Source organism: Hemiscyllium ocellatum, chromosome 23 (genome assembly GCF_020745735.1).
Source record: "Hemiscyllium ocellatum isolate sHemOce1 chromosome 23, sHemOce1.pat.X.cur, whole genome shotgun sequence".
NCBI lineage: Eukaryota > Metazoa > Chordata > Chondrichthyes > Orectolobiformes > Hemiscylliidae > Hemiscyllium > Hemiscyllium ocellatum.
The window spans coordinates 24,255,946-24,278,601 of record NC_083423.1 but is presented as its reverse complement, the minus strand read 5'-3'; the positions used below and the strand labels follow the sequence as shown (position 1 = coordinate 24,278,601).

The 22,656-nt window shown below is 39.7% G+C and overlaps 1 protein-coding gene across 1 annotated transcript in view; it reads left to right on the top strand.

Moving 5' to 3' along the window:
* dennd6b (DENN/MADD domain containing 6B) overlaps positions 1-22,656 on the top strand; it is a 113,872-nt gene that overhangs the window by 74,900 nt on the left and 16,316 nt on the right. The window contains exons 13-15 of the mRNA XM_060842549.1: positions 2,669-2,734; positions 11,970-12,034; positions 19,673-19,762. Coding sequence (XP_060698532.1) covers positions 2,669-2,734; positions 11,970-12,034; positions 19,673-19,762 — 221 coding nt within the window. The remainder of the gene's footprint in view (positions 1-2,668; positions 2,735-11,969; positions 12,035-19,672; positions 19,763-22,656) is intronic.

Below are 22,656 nucleotides of genomic sequence, written 5' to 3'. Positions count from 1 at the left end.
CAGCCACTCTCTTAAGTACTCTGGGATGCAGAGCATCAGGCTATGAGGACTTATCGGCGTTTAATCCCCTCAATTTCCCAATACCATTTCCTGACTAGTAAGAATTTCCTTTCAGTTCCTCCTTTATGTTTGATCCTCCCTTTCCCCTAACATTTCTTGAAGGTTATTTGTGTCCACCTTGTGAAGACCGGTCCAAAGTACTTGTCCAACTGGTCTGTCATCTCTTTGTCCATTATGAATTCACCTGATTCTGATTGCAAGGGACTTGCATTTGTCTTCCCCAATCTTTTTCTCATCACATATCTATAGAAGCTTTTGCAGTCTGTTTTTATTTTTTCCAATAGCTTACTTTCATATTTATTTTCCCTTTCTGAATTAAGCCCTTTGTCCTCCTTTGCTGTATTTTAAGTTTCTCCCAGTCCTCAGATTTGCTGCTTTTTCTGGCCAGTTTATATGCTCTCCTCTTTAACCCTGATTTCCTTATTAGCTATGATTTAAGCCACCTTCCCTGTTTGACTTTTATGCCAGATAAGGATATAGAATTGATGAAGTTCGTCCATGTGTTCTTTAAATGTCTGCTATTTCCTATCCACCATAAACCCCTTAAGTATTCTTTGCTAACTTATTCTCACCAATGCATGCCTCATACCATCAAAGTTAGCTTTCTTTCAATTCAGGACCTTGGGTTCAGATTTAATTGTGCCACTCTCCATCTTAATGAAGAATTCTACCATATTATGTCCACTTTTTTCCCCCAAAACATCTTGCACTATAATGTTGCTAATTAATCCTCTCTCATTACGCAATATCCAGTCTAGGATAGCTTAGTCTCTAGTTGATAGGGGTTAGAAAATGGTGGTTGCAATACTTTTGACAGAAGTGAGAGAAGAGCAAAGGGAATAAATTTTGTGGAGGCCCTGTACAAGAGACGAAGGTTGCTAATTAGCTTGAAAGAAAGTAGACTTAATAAATTAAAGCCTGGAAGGCTGAAAATGGGTCCTCCTGGCTGAGAGCAAAGTAAAAAAAACTTTTGAAGGGCGATGAAAAGAATGCAAGAAGAATGCAAGACGGATGTGAGGAGATTAGATATAAAGTTGTGAAATTCATTACTAAGTACTAGAGGTGGGAAAGTGCCTCAGTGGAAAATGAACTGTTGTTCTTTGAATTTGTGTTGTACTTTGGCACCACATTTGAGTATGTCTTGAACAGAAATGTTAGCATGAGAGTAAGGTGGTTTATTGCAATGAGAAGGAACTGGAAGGTCAGGGCCATTCCTACAGACAGTAGAGATCTTCCACAAAGTAGCCACTCAGTGTGTTTAGTCTCACTTGTGAGCAGCGAATACAATAGACTAAATTGAAAGAAGTACAAGAATAAGACCAATTCATCTTGAAAGGCTGTTCAGGGTCTTGGACAGTGTGGAGGGAGAAGATGAATGGGCAAGTTGTGCACCTTCTGTGATTATATCGGAAAGTGCTATTGAGGAATTGGGAACTGTTGAGAGTGATGGAAGAGTGGATAATATTGTCACATAGGGAACAGTCTCTACAGAATGCTAACAGTGTAAGGGATGGATAAATGTTTGGTGGTGGCATCCTGCTGGAGATGGCAGAAATGATGGAGGGGTGATTCTTTGAATGTGGGGACTAGTTCAGGTGGAAAGTGAGGACAACCCTATTGTTCTAGAAAGCTTTCGGACACTGCTGAGCTGTGTAATGAGGATAGTGTACTTAGGAAATGCAAGTCAAATGACATCAGGATCTATTTTTGAAGAGAGATCCTGGCACAATTTTCATGGCTAAAAACATTTGATAGAGATTTTTTTAAAAATTATGAATATTTTGACTGAGGTGATTAAGGAAAGGCTATTTGTTTTGTTTATGATGAGTGACGTGGAATTACCAACTTATGATTATCTCAGGGGAATGCTAGGCTTGCAAAAGATTTTCATGTGGAGACTACAAAATTTATTTTCTGTGTCGAGTAGGTGAAACAATATGAGATTAACATTTAAGTGGAGAAGAGTGCACATCTTTGGGTAAAGGCAAAATACAAGATCAGTTTTTGGACTGCCCTAATAATTAACACAAGAAAACACCTGTACTTCCATAGAAACAAATTCCATAAACTTATCAAATGGGATGAAGTTAATTTCCCATTTTTCAGCTCAATTGGAGCTGACCTGTAGTAATCAAGGAAATATCCACAGTAGAACCCAAATCTTTAATACAGTTAAGAACCAGATGTAGCACTTTCGTAACTCTCGACTGGCTCATTATTCTGTTATGAGACAACTAGCATTTAGTTATTGTGGTTTGAGCAAGTATTCCACAAGCAGGAAGCCTATTTAAATAAGGGAACTTTACATCTACAAATTCAGCCAGTCATCCTTGTATCATTTGTTGCCTGAGGAATTCACTTGAGCTGTCAGCTTGTTCCAGTTTGCAAGTATAGAACATGGGCTGCTTTCTGTCCCATGTCTTTTTCTGCCTTAGCTGTGCTTCTGCTGCTGTTCTGTACATGCTTCAAGCTTGTATAGTTTTGCAGTCTGTCACATACATTCTCCATTGATACACTATAACTTAAACTGAGTTCATACTTAATAGGTTTTGAATTCCCTTTGAAACATAACCTTTAACTTGGCAATCTCATTCTGATTTTTTTTCAGGTGATTTACCCAAGCAAATTAAAGCGAAGAAACTGATGAAGCTTAGAACACTAGACACAAAACCAGGTACTGGAGGTCTCCTGTTAGACCATAAGAAATAGGAACATAAAGAGGTCATTTGACCCCTCAACTCTTCTGCCATTTAATTGGGCCATGGCTGATCCGACACCCCTCACATTCACTTTCCTGCCCTTTCCCCATAATCCCGACTCCCCTACTGATCAAGAATATGTCTCAGCCTTTAATATATAAACAAGGACTCTGCCCACACGGCTGTCTGTGGCAAGGAATTCCAAAGTCGCTGAACTCTCTGATAGAGGAAATTCCTCCTTCTCTCATTGTAAAATTGGTGTCTCTTAATTCTGAAGCTGTGACCTTTGGTCCAAAGTTCTCCCTTGTGTGAAAATATCCTCTCCAATATTTACCCTATCAAGCCCCTTAAGAAATCTGTTTCCGAATGGGATCCTTAAGTCATTTTTCAGCTTATTAGACGATAGAAAGATAACTTTCTATTCTCAGGAGTTTCTGAAAGTTAAGGTGGAGGATCATGACAGACATTCACTGACCTTTCACTTTTTTAAAAAAAGAGTTCAAATTCAGTCCAGACATGGAAGATTACCTCCTGATGACGATTGGGTGGCGCAGTGAGGCAGACATGATCTAACAATATCTCACGCTTCTCTGATTGGTTTGATTTCTCTTTTGAGGATTTTGTAATTGAACCAACAGGAAATAAGAGGGTTGAAAGGCATGATTCATAAAAGTTGTGAAAGATAGATTAGGCAAGAGATTAGTAACTCTTCCAGCACTTTCGAGATGCTGTAAGAGGAATTCTCATCCTGAGATAAATAAGTCAGATAAAAATCTCAACAACTGAAACTTTGAATGATAATAATAAGAAAGCAATTGCATTTAACATTAAGTCAAAGAACGATACAGCGCAGAAGGCCATTTGGCTGATCATGTCTGCATGTTCTTTAATAAAGTAACCCAGTTAGTCCCACTGCCTTGCTTTTACCCCTCAGTCCTGTAAATCTTTCGCTCAATTATTTAATCCCATTTTCAGCTGTGATTGAAGTTGCTTCCATTATCATTTAAGTTTGTGCACTTATATCATTATGTTTATCTGCTTTTTTTTTCTTTCATAAATCAACTCTAGTTTTTTTTTCCCCCCAATCACCTTAAATCTGTATCCTTGATTCACAATCCTTCTAGTAGAAACAGTTACTCTATCAAAGTCCTTCCTGATATTGGACGCCTCTTATCAAATGTCCTCTTAACCCATATTAATTCAAATAGAATAACAATAGTGTCTCCGGCCTCCCTGTGACTGAAGCCTTGCATCTCCAGAAAAGTTCCACTAACATTTCTTTGCAACCCCTCAGGCCTTGAAACAAGGTGTGGTGTCCAGAATTGGATATAATGCTGCAACTGAGGTCTAACTAGTAAATTCTAAAGGTTTAACATTGCTTCCTTGCTATTGTATTTACTGTCTCTGTTTTATAAACGCAAAAAAAAGGTACAGGGTGTTGCACATTGGTTAAAGAATGGTGGTTTTACATAATGCTATTCAGTTTGAAGAGAAGCTGATTCCAGGAGTACTGATTGATGCAGGTTTAGAGGTTATGAAAGACATCTGAATGTTGGTTGATATTACAGTTTGTATCATGACAATCCGAAACTGTTGTTGTTTGACTTGGCCATAGTTTTGAATCTTGCATTCATCTCTGATCACCTGAGATTTAAAAGTAAAGTCCCAAGCTTTGGGCGTAATGCAAAACTCTTAGTTTTGATCTCATTTCTATAACAGAAGGATAAGAAGGTAATACAAAATTAGACTTTTCAATCTTGAAATGACAAATATAACTGGACCTTCTATGATGAAGTTGATCTGAAGTGCTATATTTCTAGTCAAACTATCACTAGCAGGACAGAAGACTATAGGTAAAAACTAGTATTGCACATGTTTAAGAGTACTTCATGTAGACTGAGCAATATTTAGTATGGTTTTCTGGGTAAAGTGGTAAAGGCAGTCCATTGTTATAGTAGAAAGAGAAAAAGAATGCCATAATTTCTTGCAGCTGCATGTTGGGTGTGACCCCACCACAAAAATCATTCAATAATTAACAAATCCACCCTCCGTAACCAATATCTCAGATTGAAACTGATTGAATAAGTAATTTACATTGTAAACAACTTTGAGATAAGCATCTAAATCTGTAAACTCTTCATTGTCACCTCAGTCTACATCAAATATTACCAGTCCAGTCCTGAACCAGTTGGTTATGTCATTGTAACTCCAGATATATTTGAAAATATGTGTAAGCGTGTTTCATTTAGAGATCATTTTCATCTATTCCAATCGGTTTGCTCGTGTGGAGGTATATATAGCATCAAACCAATGTTCTGATTTGTGAGGTGAGCTGCTTTCTTGAACAGCTGCAGTCTATGTATTTAGATAAATCCATGATGTAGTTAGGGAAAGGATTTCATGACAATGGCATTGAAAGAATGATGATATATTTCCAAGTAAAGATAGTGAGTCACTTGAAGGGGTGTTTGCTGATCGTAGTGTTCCTATGTATCTGCTACATTGTCTTTCAAGGTGTTAGTAATCATGCATTTGGAAAATATTGCCTAATGATCTTTGGCAAATTTCTGTAGTGCATCTTGCAGTATGCATTGGTGACGGAAGTATACATGGTTATTACTAAGCGTTGGTGGTGGAGGGAATGGATGTTTGAGAGTGTGGCACCAATCAAGCAGGCTTCTTGAGCATTGTTCAAACTGCAGTCATCCAACCAGGTGGGGAGTATTCCATCACACTCCTAACTTGTGCCTTGTAGTTGGTGGACAGACTTGGGAAGTCAGGAGGAGAGTTATGAGTAGCAATATTTGAGCCCCGACCTGTTCTTGTAGATAGATTTATATGGTTTGTCCAGGTAGTTTTCTGGTCACTGGGAATTCCCAGGATGTTGATAGCGAAGGATTCAGTGATGGTAACACCCTTGTATGTCAAGGAGCGGTGGTTAGATTGTCTGTAATTGGAGATGGTCATTGCCTTGCATTTGTGTGCTGTGAATGCTACTTGCTACTAGTCAACCAAAATCTGGATATTGTCCAGATCTTGTTGCATTTGAACATGGACTGCTTCAGTATCTGAGAAATCATGAATGATGCAGAACATTGTGCAGTAATTGGCAAATATCCTCAATGACCTTCCTTTCATCACTGACCTAGTGATGAAAGGAAGGTCATTGATGAAGCAGCTGAAGGTGGTTGTACTGAGAATATTACTCTGAGGAACTTCTGCAGAGATGTCCTGGGACTGAGATGACTGACCTGTAGCAACCAAAACCATCTTTCTTTGTGGTAGAAATGACTCCTCCTAGCAGATTGCCCCCAGTCAATAATCATTGATTTTAGTTTGCTAGTGGCCTCATATTCCCCTCACCTATGGAATTTAGCTCTTTTGTCCATGTTTGAACCAAAGCTGAAGTTAGGAGCTGAGTGGCAGAATCTCAACTGGTCATTAGTGAGCAGGTCATTGTTGAGCAGCTTTATTGTTGAACTGTTGGCCGGGTTTGATTTGTCTTGCTTTTTTTGTGCAGGACGTATCTGGGTAATTTTCCACATTGATGGGTAGACACCAGTGTTTTAGCCATACTGGAAAAGCTTAACTCGGGATGCAACAAGTTCTGGAGCACAAGTCCTTAATACTGTCGTTGGAATGTTGTCACGGTCCATGGCCTTTGCAGTATCCAGTACCTTCAAACATTTCTTGATATCATGGGGAATGAATCAAATTTAGAAGATTGTTGCAAATGCAATTTTACGCAAATTTGATAGGGATATTTTAGAATCTAATTCTCCAGTAACTTTAGTTGTCCACCACCGTTCACGACTGAATCTAGCAGGACTGTAGAGCATAGATCTGTTCAATTTGGTTGTGGAATCACTTATCTCAGTCGATCACTTGCTGCTCATGCTGTTCAGCATGCAAGTAGTCATGTTTTGTAGCTTCGGGTTAATTTTTAGGTATGCTGTTCCTGGCATGCTATTCTGCACTAATCATTGAACCAGGGTTTATCACCTGGCTTACAAAAAAAAAACTGGATGCTGTAAATTAGAAACAAAAATAAAAATTGCTAGAGAAGCTCAGCAGGTCTGGCAGCATCTGTGGAGAGAAATCAAGTTAGCGTTTTGGGTCAAGTGACCCTTCCTTTCTCCCTACCAGCCTCTCCTTGTAACTCAAACCTTCCGGTCTTGATAACATTCTTTTCTGCACTCCTTCCAATTTAATAACATTCCTCTTGTAATAGGGTGACCCGAATTGTACGCAGTACTCCAAATGTGGACTCTCCAATCTCTCAACTCCTGTACTCAATGCTCTGACCAATGAAGGTAGGGGTGCCAAACGGTGGCTTCTTCACCCTGTCTACCAGAGATGTTGTTTTCAAAAAACTAAGTGTCTGCATCTCTTGGTCTCTCTGTTCAAAAACACTTCCCAGACCCCTGCTATTAACTGTGCAAATCCTGTCTTGGTTCATCTTACCAACGTGCAACACCTCACATTTATCTGAATTAAACTCCATTTACCATTTCTCAGGCCACTGACCCAATTGATCAAGATGGTGTTGTACTCTTCGACAGCCTTCTTAATTATCCACATTAGTGTCATTTGCAAATTTACTAACCATGCTGCTTTGTACTCTCATCCTAATCATTTACCTCAATGATGAACAACAGTAGACCCAGCATTGGTCTTTGCGATACATTACTGGTCACAGGCCTCCAGTCTCTACTACCACACTCTGTTCTCTACCGTCAAGCTATATGCTGGGCCAGATTGCAGATTGTATTGGAGTATGATTCTACTACTGCAATGGCCAGCATCACTCCATAGATATTCAGTCTTGATTTGCTAGACCTGTTCAAAGTCTGTCTCATTTAGCATGTTGTGCAACCCTATCATAATGATGTAAGGGCTGGACTTTGTCTCCATGCACATTATGCAGTGGTTAAACTTACCGATGCTGTCATGGACGTATGCATCTACCACAGGCAGATTGATGAGAATGAGGTCAAGTATGGTTTTCCCTCTTGGTTCACTCACCACCTGCTGCAGATCCAGTCTATAGCATGTCTTTTAGGAGTCAACCACTCTCAGTAGCACTGCCACTAATCCATATGGTGGAAATTGAAATTCCCCACTGAGACTATATTCTGTGCTCTTGACACCCTCAGTGCTACGGGAAGCTATGTAGTGATCAGAAGGAGATTTCGTTGCCCATGTTTCACCCGATGTCATGAGACTTCATGGTGTCCAGAGTTGATGTTGAGGGCTCCCAGGGCAGCTCCCTCCCAACTGTGCCAACACCTCTGCTTGCCTGTCCTGCTGATGGAACAGGATGGTGATGGTATGTCAGACATTGTCTATAAGGTATGATTTCATGAGCATTCTCAATTGTGAGATTGCTCTCCCAATTATTGCACAGGCTTCCAAATGTACACAAGGATGCCTTTGCATGGTCAACAGGGCAGTCTTTTTCTGATGCCTGAACAGATAGATGCCAGTTGGCCTATCCAGTTTCATTTATATTTAGACACTTGGTTATGATTGTTCCTTTATGGATTGCTAGGCAATTTCAGAGGACAGTTAAAATTCTACCAAATTGCCGTGGATCTGAAGTCACATGTCGATCAGACCAGGTAAGGATGGGCTTTTCCAGCAATCAACAATGATGTTTCACGATCGTCATTAGACTCTTAATTCTAGATTTTATTAAGAGTGGCTCATTTATACTTGCCAGAAACAACAACTATTCATAGGCAAGGAACTGTTCTCTGAAAATAAGTCATACGTTAATTGCCATTTCAGATCCAAGCCAATTGATATGGCCTGTAGCTCCGTTCCCAAACAACTAATGCAATGAATTCTTCAAATGGACTGTCGATATCAAGGCAGATGTTAATGGCGTAGTCTAGTAGTAAGATTGCAAAATTATTAATCAAGAGATCCAGGTAATTATCTGGGGATCACGGTTTGATTCCCACTATAGGAGATGGTGGAATTCAAAATCAATAAAAATCTGGAAGTAAGCTCTAACGATGACCATGACACCACTGAAAATTGTCAGGAAAATCCTATCTGGTTCATTAATATCCCTTTAGGGAAGGAAACTGTCACCTTTACCTGGTCTGGCCTACACGTGACTTCAGACCCATAGCAATGACTTAATACTCTTAACTGTTCATAGGGTGATTAATCTAGCCAGTAGCACCCGCAATCCTGTGAATGAGCTTTTAAAAATGACAACTTGGGGGGATCCAAGATGGCGGCGACTCAGCAAGTCTGAGTTTACAGTGCTCTTCCCAAAACCTGGGTAAAGTGAGTTACTCACCCCCACCACACTTACCAAACCACCCAAAAAAATTTTCTAACCTTAATTAGCTGTTTACTATTATATTTAAGCAGTTTAATATTAAGTGGATAATGAGTAAACCAAAGGGATCCCGCAGCTCTCAGAAAACAAAGACCCCTCCCCCACCCTCCTCTCCTCCTCCGGCTGCAGCTGATGTAAAAACAGGCCTTGAAGAGATGATTGCCAGGCTGGAAACGACACTCGTCAATTTCATCGCAGAATCCAGACAGAGATGGAATGCATTCGAAGAAAAGCTACAAAAGTACAGCCAGGCTCTCGAGGAATTGCAGGGCCGAGTGAAGGGGGCGGAGCTAAAGGCCACGACCTCCGAGGCTGCAGCACAAACAGCTGCAGAACAGGCGAGAGCTCTGGAGCAGAGAGTCCGGGCCTTTGAAATCTACATGGATGACCTGGATAATAGAAATCGGAGAAAGAATATCCGTCTTCTGGGCCTCCCTGAACAAGAAGAGAAGGGACAGTTAGTAGTATTTCTGGAGCGATGGTTGCCCCAGCTTTTAAACCTGGGGGCTGAAACTGACCGGGTAAGGGCGGAGTGGGCCTACCGGGTCGCAGTACGCGGATCTGGCCCAAACCAGCGCCCACGCCCGGTCCTGTTCCGGCTGCAGAGTTATAGGGAGAGGCAGATACTCCTGGATGCCTCCAGAAATCTTGGAAAGGATCCTAAAGCTATGATTCATGAAGGATCCAAGATTATGTTATTTCAGGACTTCTCCCCGGCTTTGGCACGAAGGAGGAAGGCGTTTGGTGAGGTGAAGAAATGTCTAAGGAACTTAAATATTCAATACACCTTACGCTACCCAGCGACGTTATGCTTTACCCACGAAGGATCCGAGTATAATTTTAGATCACCAGAAGAGGCTAAGGAACTTTTAGACTCGTTTAAATAAATCGTAAGAGACAATTTATGTTGGCTTGCCTCTTCCACACTCCGTGGGGAGAAATGGATACTTTACTCTACTTTACTTTTGCTTCTGGGAGCAGGGTTGTCTTCTCTTGCTATTTTATGTTATTATACTTAATTGTAATTTGTTGGAGTTGTAATTTTATAGTTATGTGTGTTTGTACGTGGCATTGATGTATCAGATATACTCAGGTATGGGTGGGGTTGGGGCGCTCACTGTCAACTCTAGCTCGGTATTATATCTAAATCCTGTTAAGGAGCGCCCGGGTCAAGGGTGGGACACTGTTTGGGAGAGGATATGGTGGACCTTTAGAAAGGAAGTAAGGCCCCCTGAGAACAGGGGGGAGGATCTCCATTCAAACATGTTTTTTTTTTGCTCTTATTGTTTGGAAATAGTTTCCTTTTTATTATACTGTTATGAGTGTATTAGAGAACATTTTCTCTTGTTTGAAGGATGTAAGTGACTCAACTATACACTCTGGATAATTGTGGATTAGATTAGTAGTTAACTGAGTTTCATTGTTTTTCTTTCTTCTTTAGTATCATTCCTTTGAATTTTGATGATTATATATTTAAGATCTATTTTTATATTAATGTTTGTGCTTGAAAGTTCTGTTTATTTTTGTAAATCTGTCAAAATATTAAATTTCTAATAAAAATATCTTTAAAAAAAATGACAACTTGGTTGGCCCATTGGGATTTCGCAAGCTATCTCCTCTATTATCATGTGACTGCTTTTGCACAGTCCACTACTAAAAGGAGATTCCATTGATATTTCAATTACCACAATGTTAGTATTTTGTTAACACTGATTTTATCATTGACATACATTTCTCATGGACAATGGGGAGGAATATCTTTTATGCCCAGTTTGGTCAGTATCCATTCCATCACATTTATCACTGACCACTTTCATAACTTTAGTTTAGTCATCCTCCATTGCTTCAATTTTTTTTAATAGGATATTTTAACCTATGAGAAGTTGAAGGGCAAACTACTGCTGTAGTTTTGAGAAGTCATCTATTTTCATTTAAAAGTTTATCTGTTGGTCTCAATAACACTTAAGATTTTAGGTTCTTTTTAGAGGAATACAATAATGCTCAGGCTGTAAATCTGCTGACTTCCCAAAAACAATTGCTTTCTTCCATGTTGAATCTCACTGGGGTAGAATGCTGGAAATCAAGCCCTACTACTGTGGCTGACACAAAAATTAAAGACTTTGAAAAGTATGCAGGATTCTCTGATTTGCCTTTTTATTAGACCATGGTTTACAGTAAGTATAAGCCATGTTTCTGTACTTGACAAAAATTATGATTTATTACAGAAAAATAAATTCTTGCTGCAGGTAAACAGTTATGATCTGTTGACGTGAACTCTCCTAGTTCAAAATATAGTCCTTTACAAATGTCCCCAACATACACACACTTTAAAAGAAAAAAGTGTTATGGACAGAGAGAGAGACTTGGAAGGCTGTTCAATGGTTCCCGTCCATTGAGGTGACTCTTCTGGCTTTTTGAAACATGCTGCTCCTGATATTAATCTCCAAGTACTTTCATTAGCATGCAAGAGACGTAACAAAACTGGTTCACACTTTGATTTACTGGTTTTGTAAGAAAATCTCTTACAATAATTGCTAATAGGACATGAGGTGCTTTTTTGCTGCAGAGAAGGGGGCCAACTCTTTCCCTTTCGAAGGAGTTTTTAATCAAACATTCATGTGCCCAAGCTGTTCAGCTACCAAAAAGCTAGTTGCAAAGTTGTTGAGAAGCAGAAGGCCTTTATCATCACCAACTGGTCCATATTTCACAGAACAGTATGCTACTTCTTGCTGGCCAAATCTCCATTCACACACAGCAGCTTGCTCTATCGCATCTGTAATTAGACTTTGCTGATGGCTTCTCCTTCAAAGAAAATGAATAAAAATAATTTAAAACAGATTTTTTTTTCTCAATAGGTATCTACACGTCTTACAAAACATTTCTGCACAAAGACAAAGCATTTATTAAAAGGCTTTTAAAGGTAAATCATAATTATTTTAATTTGAGACCAAGTTAATGATCTTGGCATATATCCTGGTTTGCTTCACTATCATCTCTCTAACCTAGAAAGTGCTGAGGTCGATGGTGTTCATCTATGATATAGAATCATAAGACCTAAGATAAAAGGAAGATACACAGACACTGCGGTGAAAGTTTATTATTTTTGGGAACTTGGATTATAAAGTAGAAGTAAGTAGGGTTTTAGTTATGTGTTGTTCAAACATAGAGTCACAAAAATATTTGGAACTGTGAGCTAAAGACAGCCTTTACAAAAATAATGAATGTTAGAATAGAGTAATATTTCACTGGAATTGTATGTCTGTAAACAATATTGCTACGAAAAAAGAAGTTGATTTTATTTTTTATAAGATCTTTTCAAAATGTCTTGTATGTAGTTTTGGATTTTTTTGTATAATAAACTTATGCTCATTTGTTAAAAGTAAGGTGACAGCCTCATGTGAATATGCTTAGTGACTGACGATCTGGGAACCAAATCAGAAAAATCAAACTTAAGGTCTCCAAAGTCAGACATCACTCTGAAATCTGAACCAATAGCTTTCAATTTCTTTGAAAGAGTTGCTTAAACAACCTGTTATAAATTGTGATTTATTTTTCAGGTGCTTCATTATTGTTTGGCACTTTCTGACAGTGAGAGCAAAGTTTACGTATATTTCTCTGCTATTTTTCACACCCACATGAAAATTTCCTTTTCTATCTCCTAGTTCTGACTGTAATTTCTATTATTTTAGAATATTTGTGGCACAACCTTTCTAGTCTGCTAATTCACATTGCTCCTCTTTTTGTATTGTTTTGCAGTATTCACTTTAGAATTGACTCCATATTTTAAGCTACAATTAAATTTTCTGTTCATCAAAGATAATTTAACTTTTATGCAATTAATTTACTATTTATGCAAGTATGCTTAATTTCTACCTTGACCATTTCCTGTTTGAAAGTTTTCCTTTTTTAAGTGCACTGTCTAATTTTCAATCACTAGACAGAGGAATTAAATGCCATAAGAGAGAATAGCTGTTCTTCCATGAGGGCAACTTTCAAACAGTGTGATGAAAGGTGTGTGATTTATATATATTAATCACTTTTTTTGTTAGAATTTGAGGTTTAATGACATTACTCTATTTTTGTGAAGTAGTTTAAAGTTGACCAGAACAGTTTTTCAGGAACCAGGATATTAAACCAATGTGTATCAGAGAGTAATCACTGAAAGTCTTCAGGACCTTTAATGGATATTTGTTTATATGGTGGGGTTATGATAGAGAAAAAGCATGGATGGATGTTGCTTACTTTTGGCTTTAAAATAAAGTTTTGACTTTAGTTTAGAATAAACCTAAACAGTGGAAAAGCTTTTGGGCAGTTCACAGGAGATCTGACTGAAGCTAGATGTAGGTATGGACTTTCTTATAAAAAGGAGATTGTTCAGACAATAAAGAAATAAATTAACTCTGTATAGTTTATGAAAACTTACAGATCAGGAGTGTTGGCTATGCAAAGCTGAGAAAGTCTGAGATCTCTACTGTGTGAGGATTTGGGAAAAGACTTCATAACTCATAGGACAGGAACTGGGGAAAGAAAAGTTAAATTAATCTCTAGATTGGATGGGAAAGGATTGTTTTTAGCGTAACTGTGAAGTAATGGTTTGTTTTGGGTCCACCTCTGAAGAGAAGTCACTGAACCTCCTGAGATTTTCTAGCAATTTGTTTGTTTCAGATTCCTAGCATCCACAATTCTTTTGTTATTTTCTCTGGAGTACTATGAGCAATTTTGGTAAGAAAAGATATTATTTGATTGGAAGCAATTGACAGAGTGATGATCCCTGTTATGGGGTGATTGTCTTACAAGCAAACGTTAAACAGGCTGGGACTCTACTCACAGGAATTTAGAAGAATGGGAGATAGTGTTGTGGATATAGCCTGTCAGGGTAAAATAGTAGCAGAAGGCAGGTCATTAGCAGCACAACAAGCTCTGCTTTAAAGCAGGGTATAGTGAAGTCCAAGTGAGCAATTGTGAGTGGAAACTCTCTAGGCTGAGCTGCAGCTGCAGGCAAGATTCCAAGATGGTGTTTTGCCTCCCAAGTGCCAAGATCAATTATGTCTCAGACTAGTTACAGCAAATTCTCAGAGGAGAGTGAGCAGCTAGAGGTCATTGTACAGAATAGTACCAATGATATAGTTAGGAAAAGGGATGAGGTCTTGAGTAAATATAGGAAGTTAGACAGGAGGTTAAAAAGTAGGACCTCCAGGTAGTAATCTCTGGATTATTCCCAGGTCAAGTGAGAGAATGGAAAGGAGGATTGGGCACATTAATGCGTGGCTAAGGAGCCGCTGCCGGGATTTCCTCTGGGGACCAGTACAAGATGGAAATGTTGTACCTGAACTACAGGGGTCCAATATTCTGGCAGAGAGATTGGCTAGAGCTTACTCAGGAAGGTTTAAATTAGTCTGGCAATTGGGTTGTCCCTCAGCAGATAAGACGAGAGAAATGTTGAGACAGGTACAGATGTTAAAGAGAGCAAGTTAAATAGACAAGATAGACAAGAACATGGCAGGGAAGGAGAGAAGAGTGATGAATTAAAATGCATTTAGTTCAATGCAAGAGGCCTAACAGGAAAGGCAGATGAATGCAGGGCGTGGATGGGAACATGGGACTGGGATATCATAGCTATTTCAGAAACATGGCTGAGGGGGGATCAGGACGAGCAGCTCCATGATCTGGGGTACAGATGCTAGAGACAGGATAGAATGGGAGGCACTACGAAAAAATCACAGCAGTACTTAGAGGATATTCCTGGGAGGTTATCCATTGAAGCAATATGGGCAGAATTCAGAAATAAGAAAGAGGTTTTCACTTTGAAATTGTAATGTAGGTGTCCCCCAGTCATCAGTGGAAAATTGAGGAGCAAATACATAAGGGGATCACATCTATAAGAATACTGGGTTGTAATAGTAGGGGGTTTTAACTTTGCAGACATAGACTGGGACTACAATAGTGTGAAGGGTTTGGGTGCAAAGGAGTTTGTGTGTTCAAGAAAACTTTCTCAGTCAATATGTAGATGCTCTGACTAGAGAAGTGGCAAAACCCAACCTCCTTTTGGGGAATAAGGCAGGGCAAGTGACTGAGGTGTTAGTGGGAGAGTACTTTGGGATCAGTGACGATAATTCTATTGGTTTTTAAATAGTTAAGAAGAATAGGCCTGGTGCTGAAGTTAAATTTCTAAATTGGGGCAAGGCCAATTGTTGATGGTATTATATAGGAACTTTCAAAAGTTGATTGAGGGAGGCTGTTCACAGGTCAAGGAATGTCTGGTAAGTAGGACACTTTCAAAAGTGAGTTAACGGGAATTCAGTGCCTACATGTTCCTGTTAGTGTGAAGGGCAAGGCTGGCAGGAGTAGGGAACACTGGATGACCAAAGATATTGAGGTTCTGGTCAAGAAAAAGGAGACACATGTCAGATACAGATAAGCTGGGACCAAGTGAATCCCTTTGAGTACAATCCCAGAATGTACATGTAATTGGAAAGGCAAGGACTGATTAGGGATAGTCTTTGCGCATGAGAAGTCATGTTTCACAAACTTGATTGCATTTTTTGAGGAAGTAACAAAGAGGATTGATGAGGGCAGAGTGGTAAATGTAATCTATGTGGACTTCAGTGATGCATTCAACAAGGTTCCCCATGGGAGGCTGGTTAGCAATGTTAGATCTCTCGGAATACAAGGAGAACTAGCCATTTGGATACAGAACTGGCTCAAAGGTAGAAGACAGAGGGTGGTGGTGGAGAGTTGTTTTTCAGACCGGAGGCCTGTGACCAGTGGAGTGCCACAAAGATTGGTGCTGGGTCCTCTACTTTTTGTCATTTACATAAATGATTTGGATGCGAGCGTAAGATGTACAGTTAATAGGTTTGCAGATGACACCAAAATTGGAGGTGTAGTGGACAGCGAAGAGGGTTACCTCAGATTACATCAGGATCTTGACCAGATGGGCCAATGGGCTGACAAGTGTCAGATGGAGTTTAATTCAGATAAATGCGAGGTGCTGCATTTTGGGAAAGCAAATCTTAACAGGACTTATACACTTAATGGTAAGGTCCTAGGGAGTATTGCTGAACAAAGAGACCTTGGAGTGCAGGTTCGTAGCTCCTTGAAAGTGGAGTCGCAGATAGATAGGATAGTGAGAAAGGCATTTGGTATGCTTTCCTTTATTGGTCAGAGTATTGAGTATAGGAGTTGGGAGGTTATGTTGCGGCTGTACAGGACATTAGTTAGGCCGCTCTTGGAATATTGCATGCAATTCTGGTCTCCTTTCTATTGGAAAGATGTTGTGAAACTTGCCAAGGTTGGAGGATATGAAGGGCATGAATAGGGTAAATAAGCAAAGTCTTTTCCCTGGGGTTGAGGAGTCAAGAACTAGAGGGCATAGGATTTGGGTGAGAGGGGAAATACATAAGAGACCTACAGGGCAACTTTTTCACACAGAGGGTGGTACGTTTATGGAATGAGCTGCCAGAGGACGTGGTCGAGGCTGGTAACATTTAAATTGCAACATTTAAAAGTCATCTGGATGGGTAAATGAATAGGAAGGGTTTGGAAGAATATGGGCCGGGTGCTGGCAGGTGGGATTAGACTGGGTTGAGATATCTGGTCGGCATGGATGGGTTGGACCGAAGGGTCTGCTTCCATACTGTACATCTCTATGACTATGACTCTATGACTATGAGTAAGAGGTGTAAGAGTACACTTTAGGGAGAAATCTGGAGGGCAAAAAGAGAACATTAGGTAGCTTTGGCAGACAGGGTAGTGGACAATCCAAAGAGATTCTACAAATATATTAAGGACAAAGGAGTAACTAGGGAAAGAATAGAGCCACTAAAAGATCAACAAGGCTGTCTAGGTATGGAACCACACAAGATGGGTGAGATCCTAAACAAATATTTTGTGTCAGTATTTACCGTGGAGAAAAACATGGAAGCTAGGGAACTCAGAAATAAATAGTGATATTTTGAAAAGATTTTCTGCATTAGAGAGGTGGTGTTGGAAGTCTAAAAACGCCTAAAAATGGATTAATCACTGGGAACCGATCAAGTGTATCCCAGAACATTACAGGAAGCCAAAGAAGAATTGTGGGGCCCCGAGCAGAGACATTTCTATCATTGACAGCCAGGGGTTTGGTGCTGGAAGACTGGAGGGTGGCAAATATTGTGCCATTATTTTAGAGAGGCTGCAAGGAAACACCATGGAACTACAGATTTGTGGGCCTAACATTAGTGGTTGGTAAGTTGTTGGAGGGGATTCTGAGAGATGGGATCAACGTGCATTTGGAATGGCAAGGACTGATGGGGATAGTCAGCATGGCTTTATGCATGGGAAATTGTCTTATAATTTTGAGTATTCTGAAGAGATGACCAAGAAGATAGATGAAGGCAGAGCGGTAAATGTTGTCTACATGAACTTTAGCAACGGCTTTGACAAGGTTTTGCATGGTAGGCTGGTTAGTAAGGTTAGATCATATGGGATCCACGATGAGCCAGCCAGTTGGATACAAACTTGGCTTGACAATAAGAGACAAAAGGTTATTGTTCAGACTGGAGGCCTGTGACCAGCAGTGGACTGAGAGTTTGCAATCAGTAATTTTCTGATTTTTAAATGGTTTGAATCACCACTAGATCCCTTGTTCTGAACACTGAACTTATTTAGGCAATGTGAAATGAAGAAGGCAGCCAACAAGTATTTCGGGGCAAAAGGATCTCTGCCTTTATTTAAATACAAACAAAAAAGGTAAGTATAATACAAGAAATGTGGGTAAATGGAATATAACCAGGAAATTGACATTATCGACTGACACTTTGAACTTTTAGTATAAATTCTATGGCTTATGATCCTGTCTGGCTAGCTACCTCATGAAGGAGCAGCGCGCGCGCGCACACACGCACGCACGCACGCACGCACACACACACTATTAGCTAGATTAAACACCCTGCTATAGGAAGAATGTTATTAAATTGGAAATGGTGCAGAAAAGAATTACAAGAATCTTGCTGAGACTGGAAGGGTTGAGTCACAAGGAGAGACTAAATAGGCTGGGACTTTTTTTCCTTGGAGTGTAGGAGACTAAGGGAGTGACTCTTATAGAGGTTTGTAAAATCATGAGGGCACAGATAAGGTAAATAGCCAAGGTCTTTTCCCAGGGTAGGGGAGTCCAAAACTAGAGGGCATATGTTAAGATGAGAGGGGAAAAGATTTAAAAGGCACCTGAGGGCCAACATGTTCAAGTAAAGTGGGTGGGATGTATGTGGAACTAGCTGCCAGATGAAGTGGTAGACGTGGGTATAATTACAACATTTTAAAATACATTTAGACAGGTACATGATAGGAAAGGTTTTGGTGGGATATGGGCCAAACGCAAGCAAAACGGGACTAGTTCGATTTCAGAATCCTTGTTGGTATGGACGAGTTGTGTCGAAGGGCGTATTTCCATATTATGAGACTCTGATTTTACCTCATTGAAACATGTAGGATTCTTAAAGGGCTTGACAGGGTAAATACTGAGAGGATATTCTCCTCTTTGGAGAGTCCAGAACAAGAGTCTCAGAATAAGGGGGCACCAATATAATACTGAGATGAGGAGTAATTTCTTCTGATTGTTAAGTGTCCTCGGAACTCCTTGCCACAGAGAACCTGGGGCAGAATATTGTGTGTATTTAAGATGTAGATAAGATTCTTGATCCGTAGAGGAATTAAGGGTTATGGGGAAAGGGCAGGCTGTGAGGCATGTTGCATCAGCCATGATCCTATTGAATAGTAAGCCGGCTCAGGGCTGAAATGATGTGCTCCTGTACATATTTATTATGGCCCTATCTTCTCCAGTACTAAAATTTAGATGGCCAGCATCATCCTTTATTTTGAGTGTCATTTGTTTTTTTCCTAATTTGTCTCTACATATTTATATACGTCCTTGTTTTTGTTATGTACCAGAGCTTATGAAAACCTACCTCCAAGTAGAGTTAGCATGTTTTGTATTAAGGTGAAAAATGAGAATAGGAATATGAGGTGTTTTTAAAAAGACAATGCAAGCAAGATTTTAGTAAATGACAGGCTAATTAAAATTGTAGTTTTCAGAGGAAGAGAATGCAGGAGTACACTAGACACTTGAAATCAGGCATCAAGAAAGCAAGTACATTCAATTTATGGATACAGCCTGCAGTGGTTCAGAAAATGGCTCACCATTTTGTTAAGAGAATTGAAAAATTGGGCATTAAATGTTGACCTCACCAGAGATGCCCATATCCAATGAACAATAAAAGGCTGTGGAAAGAATGTAGTGATGATTAACCAGGATTGAGAGATTTTGATTATGTGGAGAGATGAGAGAAGCTAAGATTGTTCTTGCAGCAAATTTATTAAGGGTAATTTCATAATATGTTGAAAATAATGAAAAGTTATTTTGGATTAAATAAGGAGAACCATTGCCTTTCGCAGGTAGTATTTTTTCCCAAATTGTAGTCTTCACAGTTACAAAGCATTCAAAAAACTATTGTCTAACATTTTTGATCAGAGGAATGTTATATCTATCAACTAACTTTTGTTGTTACTCAATTAATTATAGGGTATTCAAAGGAAACGTCCACCAGAAGTGCAGAGTGTCATTGTTCGTCGCCACTTACTGGAACTAACTCAAAGTTTCATTATTCCCCTGGTGAGTAATTTGTTCCTCTTTGAGGTGGACAGGGAAAAGTTATTGGGATTTATTCAAGTCTTTTAACTGTGTTTTCTAAATTTGGGTTCCAAATGTACTGTTCATAGCCTAACAAAGAATGGGCTTAAAATTACAGAACCAAGATATGCCAATCCTAGTAATCTGGAATAAAAAGAGAAAATGCTGAAAATAGTCAGCCAATCTAGCAGCATTGCGAAGAGCAAAGCAGAGTTAATGTTTCATGTCACTTACCCCTCGTTAGAAACTGAAAGTACTTGGAGATATAATAACTTTTAAGCAAGGCAGAAAAAGAGGCAGATGTTGGGACAAAGATTAAAAAGGAAGTCTATGATGGATGTAGGTTTGCTCGCTGAGCTAGAAGGTTCGTTTTCAGACATTTTGTCACCATAGTAGGTAACATTATCAGTGAGCCTCCAGATGAAACACTGGTGGTGTAGCCCAATTTCTATTTGTGTTTGGATTTCCTTGAGTTGGTGGTGTCTTTTCCTGTGGTGATGTCATTTCCTGTTCTTTTTCTCAGGGGGTGGTAAATGGAATCCAAGTCAATGTGTTTGTTGATAGAGTTCCAGTTGGAATGCCATGCTTCTAGTAATTCTCGTGAGTGTCTCTGTGTGGCTTGTCCTAGGATGGATTTGTTGTCCCAGTCAAAGTGGTATCCTTCCTCATCTGTATGTATGGATACTAGTGACAGTGAGTCATGTCTTTTTGTGGCTAGTTGATGTTCATGTATCCTGATGGCTAGTTTTCTGTCTGTTTGTCCAATGTAGTGTTTATTACAGTTCTTGCAAGATATTTTGCCAATTACATTAGTTTTGCTTGTTGTCTGTTGCTGTACTGAAACAAGCAGACAAAAAATGTCCAGAAGCCCTAGCCACTCACCCCTACATCAGAGATATCACAGAAATGACTGCCACACTACTCAGACCCCTTAGCATCATGGTAGCCCACAAATCCACCAACACACTAAAACAGCAGCTAAGGAACTTCAAGGACCCTATTGGACAAACAGCAGAAAACTAGCCACCAGGATACATGAACATCAACTAGCCACAAAAAGACATGACCCACTCTCACTAGTATCCATACATACAGATGAGGAAGGACAACAAATCCATCCTAGGACAAGCCAAGCAGAGACATGCACGAGAATTCCTAGAAGCATGGCATTCCAACGGGAACTCTATCAACAAACACATCGACTTGGGCTCCATTTACCATCTCTGAGAAAAAGTACAGGAACTGACATCACTCTAGGAAATGATGTCACCACAGGAAAATACATCACCAACCTAAGGAAACCCAAACACAAAGTGCTTCATTGGAGGCTCACTGATGATGTTACATAGTATAGTGAAGAAATGTCTGAAACCAAACCTTGCAGCTCATCCAGAACCTCAACCTGAGCTACAAATCTTCTCAAAACTCGCAAAGTCTATGATATGAGGGAAGATATAGAGGAGAAAGTGAGGTCTGCAGATGCTGGAAATCAGAGCTGAAAATGTGTTGCTGGAAAAGCATAGCAGGTCAGGCAGCATCCAAGGAACAGGAAATTCGATGTTTCGGGCATAAGCCCTTCATCAGGAAGGGCCTATGCCCGAAATGTCGAATATCCTGTTCCTTGAAGATATTTATACCCCAGCATAGTGCATGTATTTGTTTCTTTTGCTCATCCTATGATTTTGCATTGTGCTATCAATCCCTTCAGTCATTTGCTCACTCCTATCTTTCGACCTGTCACAAACTTTCCATTTTGTTCTTTCTTCCCAAACTATCCCCCAACCTCCTACATAACGCCATGCCCTTTTGTTGACTTGCTTAAAAATTTTGTCTCCAACTAAACTTCAGGCACAGCATCATTGAACTGGAATGTTATCTGTTCCCTTTTCACAAATGCTGATTAATGTCTATCATTTCCTGTTTTATGTTAATAACATGCGTGCAGGCATGTATAATGACATTGTTAATCTTTTCTCCCAACTCCAGTGTTTTTCCTTCCATAAGAACTAGGATCAGGAGGAGACAATTCAGCCCCTCAAGCATGCTCCACCATTCAGTATGATCATGGCTGATCTGACCTTGATCACAATGCTACTCCACTCCCCATAACCCTTAGATTTTAAATTGGTAATGAATCAATCTTACTCCTCAAATTTGCTCAATGTCCCAACATTCACTACACTCTAGATTAGTGAATTCCACTGATTCATGACCCTCTGGAGAGTTAATTCTGCATGTTTGATTTCAATTTGCTACCTCTCAATTGTAAAATTGACCTCTCTTTTGATAGGTTTTCCTTTGTGGAACAATCCTCCCCCTACTTTGTCAATCTCCTTTAACATCTTACATACCTGAATTTGATCGCCTCTTGTTGTTCTAAACTCCAGACAGTATAGGCTCAAACTGCTCGTTGTTGCTGCTTGTTACAAATCCATTACCTCTAGAGTCAATCTGGTGAACCTCCTCTGAATTGCCGCCAATGCAGCTGCATCCCTTCACAAGAGAGGGGATCAAAACTGTAAGCACCACTCCAGGTGTAGTATCACTAATGTTTTGTACATTTGCAACAACACTTGCCTACTTTTACACTCTATTCCTTTGGTAATAAAGGCCAAAGTATCATTTGCCTTGCTTATTACTATACCTGCATACTAGTTTTCTACAGTTCATGCATGGGGTCACCCAGATCCCTTTGCACTAAGGCACTCTGAAGTTTCTCTCCATTCAGATAATAAATTGCCTTTCTATTCTTCAGACCAAAATGGATATCCTCACACTTTACCAACATTAAGGTCCATATGCCAAACTTTGGCCCATTCATCTAACTTATCCTTATCCATTTGTAACTTGTGTTATTTCTTCATTGCATTGTACCT